The sequence below is a fragment of the Cyclopterus lumpus genome, chromosome 5 (genome assembly GCF_009769545.1).
Source record: "Cyclopterus lumpus isolate fCycLum1 chromosome 5, fCycLum1.pri, whole genome shotgun sequence".
NCBI lineage: Eukaryota > Metazoa > Chordata > Actinopteri > Perciformes > Cyclopteridae > Cyclopterus > Cyclopterus lumpus.
In genome coordinates, this window is record NC_046970.1 from 9,156,708 (window position 1) to 9,169,557 (window position 12,850).

Below are 12,850 nucleotides of genomic sequence, written 5' to 3' on the forward strand. Positions count from 1 at the left end.
AGAAGGATTTACAAATGCAAACACAAAGATTTACAAATGCACACAGAACAATTTACAAATATGTTCGATTTACAAATGCATACAGAAGGATTTACAAATAAATTAGACTCACAAATGCACGCAGAATGATGTGTCTGTGTTTTCTTATTTGTCAATCGCACTGCATTTATTTGTGGATTGCTTCACAAGTGTGTGTGGATTTATGAGACTCCCCTGCCTGGCTGGATCGGCAAATGCGTTTTTTTTCAACATAGACCTATCTGTAGCCAATCAGATGTCGCCCTCATTTTCAGCCAATCACATGAGCGAATCTCCCTCTCCCCTCCCCACGGGGCTGCCAGCGTTAAAGTTGCGCAATTTGCAGAGGGATACACAATTAATGTACACCCCCACCCCCATTGTTGTAAGCCATGACAACAAGGAAGTTGTTGTAAGTCATTGAAACTTCGGTTTAATCTTGTTAATCTAGTAGAAAATCTTGGCGCGGCACGAATCACGCAAATAGAGTTCGCCAGCTGTCATTCAGACGTAGTCGGTGAAAGTCACCGAGCTGTGTGAGCCCACGGGTGATGTTATGTATAAATATATACACACTACCGTTCAAAAGTTTGGGGGTCACTTAGAAATGTCCTTATTTTTCAAAGAAAAGCACTGTTTTCTTCAATAAAGATAATATCAAATGAATCAGAAATACACTCTATACATTGTTAATGTGGTAAATGACTATTCTAGGTCGAAACGTCTGGTTTTTAATGAAATATCTACATAGGTGTATAGAGGCCCATTTCCAGCAACTATCACTCCGGTGGTCTAATGGTACATTGTGTTCTTAGAAGACTAATGGATGATTGGAAAACCCTTGAAAACTATTGTGCAATTATGTTAGCACAGCTAAAAACAGTTATGCTAGTGAGAGAAGCTATAAAACTGCTGCAAATGGAGCATTCTTTGATGAAAGCAAAGTTTGAAGAACAAAATTAATATTTCAAATAAAAATCATTATTGCTAACCTTGTCAATGTCTTGACTATATTTTCTCAACTCATTTGATAAATAAAAGTGTGATTTTTCATGGAATACACAAAATTGTCTGGGTGACCCCAAACTTCTGAACGGTAGTGTATATGATATTAATGTTATGAACCCAAACACGAGGGCATTAGATGTTGCGACGTTTGTGGGATGTCCACAACAAGTATAAAGCAGAAATAGTGGATGACGGAAGTTATAACTGTTTCCACGGAGTAAAGCCACGGAGATAAGCCACGCCCCTCTAAGGCGCAACTAAAGCGAATGACGCTCATGTGATTGGTTGAAAATGAGGGCGACATCTAATTGGCTACAGATAGGTCTGTTTAAAAAAAAAACGCATTTGCGGATCTAGCCAGGCAGGGGAGTCTCATAAATCCACACACACATGTGAAGAATCCACAAACAAATGCAGTGCGATTGACAAATAAATAAACACAGACATGTCGTTCTGCGTGCATTTGTGAGTCTAATTTATTTGTAAATCCTTCTGTGTGCATTTGTAAATCAAACATATTTGTAAATTGTTCTGTGCGCATTTGTAAATCTTTGTGTTTGCATTTGTAAGTCTCTCTGTGTGCATTTGCAATTATTGAGACTGATCTGTGCTAGGAGGCATTTTGATTAGATGCCCGAACCACCTCAGCTCCACCTCAGCTCCTTTCAACTCCAAGTTCCCTTCTGATTTCCGTGCTCCTTACCCTATCTCTAAGGCTGAGTCCAGCCACACTACGGAGGAAACCCATTTTGGCCGCTTGTATCCGCAACCTCCAGCCACCCCCACAAAAACCCGAGAGGGTCCCGGTCGAAAGCCTTCTCCAAGTCCACAAAGCACATGTAGACTGGTTGGGCAAACTGGTTGTGAAAACTCTAGCTTTGGGCTTTACTGTCCGACATGAGATCGAGTTCGATCATCTTATCTCACGTGAAGTGAATAATAATAATAATATTAATAATAATGCTTTGAATTTATATAGCGCTTATCTAGACACTCAAAGACGCTTGAGTATAGAATAAGCACATTTTCCAAAATGTGAGCTATTCCTTCAAAGCAGCTTTCCACTAACCACTCCTCTCGTTCTCCCCAGGACATTTATGAAAACTGAACTGTCCAAGATCATGTAGATCATCTGAATAATGACACTGACTGTCCCTAAACACTCCATGCATATCATTCCATTGTACACAATGTTGCTGTGTAAGGTCTTGAGCTAACATCTAGATTACTTTATCTCCCTTTTGTAGTAAAAAGGACATTGAACACAACCATTAAGAAGCTTAGTTATTAGAGAATATTTCTACATGTCTGATAACAAATTAGAACACAAATAAATGATTTATGTTTCTATCGATAACATAGTTATATAACTGGGTGTGACATTGTTGTCTATTTGACATGGTTTTGAACAGTCCTCTAAGGTTCATTTAGGAGAGAAGAAAAGATCTCTGATCAGATATTTTATCACTGAGTGATGCATATGAGGTTCTGCCTCATAAAGACTTATCTAAACTGTAGCTGTGTAAAATGGCACAACTGCTCCTTGTTCATGTTTTCCCTTTTAATGTTTGAAAGTCAGACAGTACTGACTATTTAACATTGTGCAACACAAATTGTGAAAAGTGCTACATAACTAAATATCATTATTAGCATTAACATTATTGTTAAATGCTCGTGGTCAAGACCAACATTCATTGTTCAATCTCAAATTCAGTTCAGTCCACCAATGACTCAGATTGGTATGGAGTCTCACCCACATGTGTAAACGATTTTATGGTCAAAGTGAAAATTCCAGATCACATGGAATGTAAAGCTCAATGTTAATTTATTGAATTCATAAACACATACTACATTTGTATCATCATCATCCAAGACCATTAAAAAAGATATAACATATATTTCTATTCCACAACACTCAAAACCTTCACGGAGCCAGACCCAGGAGGGGAGCTCGTCGGCGAGCGTCTGGTGACCGGGCTTTCGCCCATGGGGCCCGGTCGGGCTCAGCCCGAAAAAACATCATGGAGCAGCAGTCACCCTGTGGACCCACCACCCGCAGGGAGAATTATCGGGGTCAGGTGCTATGTAGACCGGGCCAGGCGGGAGATCTGGGCGGGCCGATCGCTGGCGGCATAGACTAGCTCTAGGGACGTGGAACGTCACCTCACTAGCGGGGAAAGAGCCGGAGCTGGTGCAGGAGGTGGAGCGGTACCAGCTAGATATAGTTGGGCTCACCTCCACGCACAGCATGAGCTCTGGAACCAAGCTCCTGGAGAAGGGTTGGACTTTGTCCTTTTCTGGAGTTGCCCAGGGTGAGAGGCGCCGGGCGGGAGTGGGGATACTCACGAGCCCCCGGCTGAGCGCCGCTGTGTTGGAGTTTTCCCCGGGGAACGAGAGGGTCGCCTCCCTGCGCCTATGGGTTGCGGGGAGTAAGGCTCTGACTGTTGTTTGTGCTTATGCACCGAACAGCATTTCGGCGTATCCGGCCTTCTTGGAGTCGGTGGGAGGGGTCCTGGAAAGGGCGCCCCCTGACGACTCCATAGTTCTCCTGGGAGACTTCAACGCTCACGTGGGCAATGACAGAGAAACCTGGCGGGCATGATTGGGAGGAACGGCTTGCCCGATCTGAACCCGAATGGTGTTTTGTTGTTGGACTTCTGTGCTAGCCACAGTTTGTCCATAACGAACACCATGTTCGAACATAAGGTGGCTCATAAGTGTACCTGGTACCAGAACACCTTAGGCCGGAGATCAATGATCGACTTTGTAATCGTATCATCTGATCTGCGGCCGTATGTCTTGAAAAGTCGCACAACTGATTTGCGACTACTTTCTTAAGGATCTTAGAGAGGAAGGGAAGGTTGGAGATCGGTCTGTAGTTAGCCAACACCTCTGGATTAATAGTGGGCTTTTTCAGGAGAGGTTTACTTACAGCTACTTTGAAGGAATGTGGTACATGGCCTGTTAGCAAAAACACATTAACAATATCCAGCAGAGAGGTGCCAATTAAAGGCAACACGTCTTTAAGCAGCCTCGTTGGGATGGGGTCCAAGAGACAGGTAGATGGTTTAGAAGTAGAAACCGTTGAGGACAATTGGTCTAGGTTAATGGGAGAAAAGCCATCCAAATATACACCACATACAGCCGTTTCCAAGGCCACTCTTCTTGATGACAGATCGGCACTGGATGAGGGCAAGAGATCATCAATCTTGCCTCTAATAGTTAAAATCTTTTCATTAAAGAAATTCATGAAGACATTACACTTATTGTAAGTCACTTTGGATAAAAGCATCAGCTAAATGAAATGTAATAATATACTATTATTACGACATTTTTAGGTCATTTTATATCACATACTTTACCATAACATTTGTATTATATACTATTTTTTGTCGCTCTATGCTATGACATTTTCATGGCATTCTATATCATTATTTTTATAGCACACTATCCTACAACCTTTTAACAGCATATCATACAATAATTTTTTTTATCACATTTTATATACTACATTATGGCTTACTATATTTATGGCTTACTATAATATACATGACTGCAAAAGAGTTCCACAAATTATTGGTTTTTCAACACAGCCCTTACAGACACTTTATTCATAATCCACCCATTGTTACAAAGTCTGTGGAGAGACATATAGTAGAATATAACACAGGTGTGTGTGTAATTGCAGAGTCGACACAAATCATCAAATTAAGGAATAATGTAGGGAAGCAGTATACATTTCAAAATGTCATATCATTCATTGGGTTAGTAGATTTTGTTTAATTTGTTTGAAGAAAGCAGTGAGCTAACTGCAAAGAGCAATTTCTTTATTGGTTAAGTTTGGTTCCCGTTGTAGCCCAGCATTACGAGGCTGGACATTCAGGGACTTGGTGTGTGCTCGTAGTTCAGTCTGTGGCTCAGGGCCAGTTGCAGCACTTGCAGGAGTCCCAGTAGATGAGGCCGGACTGGCACCGTTGCAGGTACGTGTTTCCCTGGAAGCACTGGAAGTAGGTGGTCTTGTCAGACACGTTCTCATACAGGCCATTGGGGCGGCCACTGCAGAATTCTGCAACGGGGTCCCGGGTGGTGGTGGGGGCTTTGGTGGTGGTGGGCTTTGGGGCGAAGCCTGCATATTCACACATAGAGAAAAAAAGGTCATGAATGAAATAAACAGAGATAAACCACGCTTTTCTGACAACAGCCTACAAACTGCACCAACACTTAGAAGGCAATTTTCATTGTTTTCAGGTTTCTGGGATTGCTATTGATAGATCAATAGATTAGATAAAAAAGTACACTGTCAATTCAAATGAGTTAACCTTATTTAAAGAATGCATGCAAACTGATTGGCTTAAAACCTGTATAGTACTTGAGACCTTACTTCAAATGTACTCTTGGCTCATAATGGACTATTAAGAATTACTATTACAAACAACAACATTCTTTCAAGTGTAAAAGACATCACAGTGAGCGGAGACGGCCTTGTAAGTTAGCTGAGCTACAGTATTTACCCATTGACATCCTGAGGTGGTTGATGAGAGGATAAGTTCCATCTGCACAGAAGTATCCACCAAAGTCATCCATGTCCAGAGTCCACACATGGGCACCTCCCAGGTTGTTGTTAGTCATCCACTGGACCTACAGGATGAGCACATCATTGACAAAGAACATTAAACAGCAGCTACAGCTACTTCAAGTAGACTTTGAAAGGAAAAAATAGCTGCTTTTAACTCTCCTCCAGTACAGAATGTTATTGTAAAGTTGTTATAATAAGATTTGGTCACAGATTTGTACAGTGTCATTATAACTGTATGTAATAGGGCTCTTGGTTACCTTGGAAGAATAGCTGCGCTTGTCATCATAACCCACCCAGGAGCTTCCATAGGTGGCATAAGGAACCTCCTGTTCAGGGATCCATTCAACAATAGCACCGGAGTCGAAGTTACAGATCTGGTAACACAGAAACATAAACAGAGTTAGATTAGACCCGAACACAGGGCTTTGGGATGGAGATACTCTTAGTTTACCATCTTTGCAGATAAAAACACTTAAAGGGACATTGTTTATCTAGTGGTGTGGTTGCAGATTGCAACCAACTGTATATAAATGCATAATTCTTCATTCTTATGGCAAAAATATAAGATTAAAGGTGATTGTACGAAAAACAAAAACAAAGTTATGAATATTATATTCCATTTCTGCGAACAGGTCCCCTGAAATGCGTCACACTTGCTATTTAAAGAAAAAATCCACATTGATTTTGTATTTCTAATTTTGGATGTGTTTCGCTTCTCAATTGTTGAGCTCTATTTTCTTCTTGATCAAATGTAGATGACTGTAAGTCATGTTGATGTTGATGTAGCAGCAGTCATGTAGCAGCCGTAACCACAATACTTATGGTGTTCTGAATTTAGGCTTTTCAAAGCTAGCTGAATATTGACTGTGCAGTACCTCATAGAAGGACCAGAAGCCGGCAGTGCGAGTGTAGGGTCCGGCATCTGCGGGACCATTAGACGGTGCTCCTAGGCCGGAAGCACCGGTGGTAAGGCGGTAGGTTCGTCCGTAGGTGGGGAAACCCAGCAGCAACTTCTCGGATGGTGCTCCCAGAGCCAGCCAGTGGGATATGGAAGAGTTCTAACAAAAAGGAGATAAACATTGCAGCTAAAACTCTTTTGTTTTATGTTTTATGGACATTGGATCAGATGCCTCCCTGAAATGTAAAAGGTTTGTTAGTATTGTCGATCCAAATATGAATACACTCTGTATTTTTCAGCTCATAGTACAGGTTTAAAGGTCAAACAGATAAAACAAATGCTGATTTTTACTCAGGAATTTGTGGAAACCAAACATGTGCCAAAAGGGGAGGGGCTAACATTAACATGCTGGATAGAAACCTGACTCTAAATGAATGCTTATGTTACTGTATGTCGTTCGGATACTATCATCTATAGTCAATTATATCAAGGCTCATTGTCACAAATTTTTGTGAGACCCTCTGCCCCCTAGTGGTAGGAATCTGTTAATTAGCTTTAAGGCTTTCTGAAAACTATATTTAGAATATTGCTAAATATCGTTCTCATCAATGCAATAAAGCCTCCTAAATTGCATTTTGGATAATTTATCAATAAATAAATGGCTGTCAAAGAGTGTGTGCAGTTTGCAGAAGTCCGTTTTTTGTGTGTCTTTGTGTGTGTCTTACGATGTTGTGATGAACGTGTGAGCCGGAGTCCACAGAACTGCGGTACAGTGGGCTGTTCTGTCCAGTAACTCCCTCCCAGTGTCCATGGTAGTCATAGGTCATGACATTGATGAAGTCAAGGGGACTGTTGATTTGAAAAGGTTTAATTTTTAGATCAGCAGTAGGAGAAGTTTAACAGTTGGTGCAGGGAAACAAGATAAACAGATACACCTAGATTTTAGTGAAGTTAGCTTAGCCCAAAGACTGGGAGAAAACATCCAGCCTGGCTCTGTGAAAAGTTATATCAAACCGTTTTTTAAATGTTTTTTTAAACGGAACATGGCAACAAGGATAATTGAGCATAACCATACACTGAAATCAAACTCACTGTGCAATCTTTTCGACCTCGTAGGCTCTGTCGATGGTGGAACGGAAAGAAGCCACGTTGGCTGATAGCAGCAGCTGAGTCTTCCTGTTGTCCTTGGCATCGTCCTCAAAAGCCTTGGAAAGTTCCTGTAGAATGAACCAAAACAGCTCAGGTCCTCTACATCTAATTGTTTCTGCCCGTCTTCTCTGACAACACCACATGTTTTGATGGAGACTTGAAGAATGATACACCCCAAAGCACTTTGTGTGTTCAGTCACTCAGTGTGTAATTTTTTTTTTTTAATATCAAAAGCTAGATTTAGATTTTTAAATAATACCCTTTGTCTCAAAGGTAACATTTTACTTACTGGACAATAAAAACAAAGTGATTAATTTATTACCTATTGGCCCATCAGGGAGACTACACAAGTGTTTCATGACGTGTACCATGATTTTAGCCATGCTACTGACTCTATGGCTCTATGGATAGCAATATCAGTGGTCCGGTAGTTGAGGTCTCCATTTTGGTCCTCACTCAAATGTCTCATTGGATTGGATGCTATTTTCTCAGAGGAAGAAGATCACTTTGCTGAACCTCAATAACCTTTCATGTAGCGCCACCATGAGGTTGACATATAGATGGATTGTTGTTATTGTTATCACTTTGGTGAGCTACTGACTTTTTATTTGTCCAATACTTACATTTGTAGAAAGTGATATTTCCGTATTTATTCCATAAATTATAAAGCAGATCTAGGTGCTTTATAAATACTGTATCAAGCCAGGACTTCCATAAGGTTAGTGATGTCACAGTGGCGGAACAGTCACTGGAAGATGGAGACTGGAGAACACTGGAGAACACTAACCAGTCTATGAACATTAAAGCACCTAAACATGTTTTCGTAGAAAAATCTAAATACAAGTAGGAACCTGAAAATATGATATGATGATATATCTTCTATTAGTGTATGACCAAATGCAGAGACTGAAAGTGGTGTGGAATGCATCATTTTTGAGTAGGTTTGCCTCTAATGCCATCAGAATAATTTTATAAATAATATAATCACCCAAAGGTCCAACAATGATGGCTTTAAAGCAGACTGAAATGCACCTATTGAAAGTCAGAGTGAGGTTAAACACTGGGATGCATGCTAACCGTGACCAGCAGAGTGAACCTCTCCTTGTCACTGCTTGGGCTGCCGTTCTGTCCTGGATACTCCCAGGCCAAGTTCAGCCCGTCAAAGTTATGGGTGCGGAGGTAGCTGATGGCTGACCTGATGAAGGCTGCACGGCCCTCTGGTCTGGCAACCACGCCGATGAACCTGGTGGGATGTATTAAAAAAAGATTTCCATTGAATCAACCTCCATTATAAGATACAGCGGCAGAAGGGAGGCGTCTGACCAGTGAGTTGAATGCGTGGAAAGGATATGGAGGAACTCACGGGCTGATTCCATTGACTGTTCCTCCGACAGACAGCAGAGTCTTCAGAGCAGGATTACTGAGAGCAGAGAGAGAGACAAACAACATCTTAATAGTCAATACAGTTTACCGTCAAATTGACACTGATGGCATTATCCTTCTCCACTTAACTTGCTGGCCTAACTGAGTTATTAAAGTTCATTAGTTAGGACTTAATTGCTTCTCTGTTGCAGACTTTTATCTCGAGAGCTGTGCATGAACTTGGGATTGTTCTGATTCTGACAAACGTTACCTCCACATAGATTTTAATCTTACTACAAATGACATTCACGCTTATAGTTTATTCTGCATATGCCATATCTCATTTGCCTGTACTTACTATTAATGGTTTGGAGTCTCCTACATGCCTTTTGATTAATTTAAATTGACGAACTGAAGCCTTCCATAAAACCCAGCATAAACGGCTTAAAGTGCATGTCATGTGTACAGAATGAATAATTATAATACATTCAAGGCACATGACAGAAATGATTCATATAATGAGAGTAGTAGGCATGATGAAAAAAGTACAACTACCCCAAATAACAGCAACAGTGGATAAGTAATGCCTGTGAGGTTTGGTCCTCTCTTGGCAGGTTTTTTGTGGTTTGTATTGATGTATTTAATGGTGCTTTGTTAGATCTTGTGACACTTGGATTGCATACAGTTGGACTTTATTTAACTAATTATGTGACTTCTGAAGGTAATTTGTAGAACCAGATCTGTTTTAGGGGCTCCATAGCAAAAGAGGTAAATACATTATGCAACCATATCTTTTTCACTTTTTTCTTTTAAATTTGTCAATGTTTTTTACATTTTTCTTTTTGCATTCCACTTCACCATTTCTTAAAAACTATTTTGTGACTATCCATTACAAAAAAATCTAAAATAAATAAATTTTAATTCCATGTTGTAGGAAAAAAGGAGGGTGAATACTTTAGCAAGGTACTGTACATATCTTCCTCTCTACAGACAACCACATGGGTTCATTGCTCATCCAGTTCATTCAAAGTTATACAGTATACATCTATAAGTATTCACCTTCATTATAACTGATAAGATCGTTTCTGGACTTGCCTAATAAGCATAAATCATCTTCCCAAACAACAAAACTGTCTTGTCAAGTATGTTTCGAGGGAAACATTTTTGTCCAGGGTTACATTTGTATTTAATGTATACAAAATACATGTCTTATCATAGTACGCGGAAGTCCCCTTAAGGTGGTGGTGTAATTGGCCCTGTTATTCATTAACATACATCACTGTTATGGTCATTTATCCTCACTGGACAGCCATACAATCACATAATACATCTTTTGCCAATGCATGTCTTTCTGGAGACCAATGCATGTCTTTCTGGAGACCATCTGTGGAGGAACCTGAATGGAGGTCTTGTTTTGGCTTAAAAATGGATATTGAAGACATGTTCACTCACACATTCTTGAGGTTGTTGAGCCTGCTGAACTGCTGCTCATCGTTCCACTCGACTGGGCTGATCTGGTTGAAGCTGTTGATGGAGGCCAGAGCGTAGATGACGTGTGTGCACAGGAAGGGGTCAATGTTGTCCGCGGTGAATTTGGCACTGCTGGGCCTGTACTGGGCCCAGTTGGTCATGTGGCACACCAGTTTATTGGATGAGGCTGAGGAACGACAGTGAGATATCAGCAATGAGACTTACCTGTGTTTGTTCTGACACTTTGATCGTAGTGGAGTGAGGAAGAGTCAATGCCTAACTAACTCATGCTTACCGATGTGTAAAACGAGCAGAACGCCCAGTGCTACAAAAACAGAAGAGAGAAGATGCGAGTCCTTGTTATTATAGCCACATAATGTATAGAACATACATGTCCAAGGATGGACAAATGGAATGAACAGGGACCTGGTGTGCAAAACAACAACAACGACAATTACACTACAACAACTACAATTAAAGTCGCTGCAAAAAAGAAACCTGAATACATCCACCTAGTAATTTTAAACCCTAAGTGTACGATATCGACCATTTTTTTGTCTATTTTATGGGGAGAAACAAGTGCATCATGAAGATTAATTTGATTAATGCAGCTTTGGTAATGCCTATTCAAGTGTTAGAACATTATGATGTAAGTATATTAGGGCATTACCATGCTCTATTATGTATCATAAGCTATTGCAGAAATATTTGGGTTGATACCATTTGCTACACGGATTTGGTTCTTAATGTAACAATTTTTGTCCACTAGAGAATTGATAAACAATTTAACCCAAATCCCTCTATAATAACACATTAAGACACCAAGAAACCCCCTTATTGTCAATATAGCATGCAAGCAAAGCATCCTCATAATGCTCTGGGTATGTAACGTTTCATGGAAGCTGTGATTATCCTAAAGGTCACATCAGGTCATTTTGTTACTACTTTTTGACTACTACTCATTGCATCCACAAGAGTCTCCGCTTTCCAGTCAAACTCAATTTAAGCAATTCAAAGAATGTTTAGGGATCACGGTATGCAGAAATGTACTAAATACAACATTTTTGAAAAATGTGAGAGGTCAAGGAAACCTGTGAATATGGTCATGCCGGTTTTTTAGCCCCCTTCCCGACTAGCTAGCATGACATGCTACCAATGGATTCATTAGGTGGAGTAGTTTCAGATGATACCAGTATCTTCACTAGCTTTAACTGAGCCCGCTACAGGCCTCTTCCAAACCGTGATGGTGGAGGCAACAATTCGTTACATTTCTTGGTTAATGAAAGTGCAAATTAAAAAGTAATTATGTCATTTTAATAATTTGAACAATTATATTACTTAATATCAAATGACTGCAATAATAAAATCTAGGATATGACTTGATGAGATACGAGTTATGTGACATAATAACACATTATAACAAAGTAGCATGGACACATTTAACATTTGTAAAACATGAGATAAGATGAATAATGGTTAACACAATAAATTATTAAGCAACATTTAACGCAGTTGTTCTAAATGCTCAAATTGGTTAGAATAGCGATTTCAGAATAACTTTGAATTCCATCTCAGTTTTAACGGCTGAGTTTATTTATGGCAGTTATGACTGAATTAATGAACCAAACCACTGAATCAATGCAATGTGAATGAATTAAAGAGAAGAGGTCTACATCTCTCTCCTGGAGGTTTTGAAAAATGTATGCTATATCTGTATAAAGTTATTGGTAAATGGAACACATGAAATGAGTAAATGGTATCCACCTGTGATAAGTTTCCCCATTGTGCTCCTCTGAAGATCCAACCAATTTTTCTGATTGCAGCAGTGAACTTCTGAATGATCATAAAACATAACAATTGACTGATTAATAAACAAAACTATTAAATAATAAATGAGTCAATAATGAAAATAATTCTTAGTGTATGCCTAATAATAGCTGTACAATGTAACCACTCTTCCCCTTTTTTAAAAATAGAACATGTTATTGTTTGCACATGTACACATGAAGCAACTAGTAGCTAAATACTAGTTGTATACGACACAAATGCAAACATGGTGATGATCTTATTACCTTTCTTCAAGAGGAAGCGAAGCAGTCTAAAGCTTGGTGGCGCCGGGCAGATTTATATTTGACTCAATAATGACTAATAGCTGGTAGCAAAGTGCAGCTGATAAGGGCTGATGGTGGTGGGAGTCATGCACAATAACCCCACTTCCAGGTAAGACTGGGTGAAGCAATGTGGAAATGAGCTATCAGTTAAAATTCTACATCACAGCTGATACAGCTAATAAGAGTCATCTGGGTTTTGTTCAGAGGAACTCCACCTTGTGGACAGGATTTCTGGAATACTTTGTGCAATCAATGCAA

The 12,850-nt window shown here is 39.9% G+C and overlaps 1 protein-coding gene across 1 annotated transcript; it reads right to left on the minus strand.

Moving 5' to 3' along the window:
- Positions 1–4,607: 4,607 nt before the first annotated feature.
- Positions 4,608–12,628, minus strand: chia.1 (chitinase, acidic.1). Its single transcript, XM_034532933.1, has 12 exons — positions 12,554–12,628; positions 12,246–12,314; positions 10,777–10,806; positions 10,464–10,668; positions 9,013–9,069; positions 8,727–8,892; positions 7,593–7,717; positions 7,226–7,349; positions 6,478–6,660; positions 5,860–5,976; positions 5,538–5,664; positions 4,608–5,152 (listed from the first exon to the last, which is right to left on the minus strand). The coding sequence occupies exons 2-12, from the start codon at positions 12,262–12,264 to the stop codon at positions 4,944–4,946; spliced, it is 1,362 nt and encodes a 453-aa protein (XP_034388824.1). The 5' UTR covers positions 12,265–12,314; positions 12,554–12,628; the 3' UTR covers positions 4,608–4,943.
- Between the last annotated feature and the right edge of the window lie 222 nt (positions 12,629–12,850).

Bases quoted from the DNA above. Each gene is read 5' to 3' on its own strand.
- chia.1 (XM_034532933.1), bottom strand. The intron at 7,718-8,726 runs GTTAGCATGCAT...TTCATTCTACAG, and splicing joins GGTTCACTCTGCTGGTCACG to GAACTTTCCAAGGCTTTTGA. The intron at 7,350-7,592 runs GTGAGTTTGATT...TCAAATCAACAG, and splicing joins GAGGTCGAAAAGATTGCACA to TCCCCTTGACTTCATCAATG.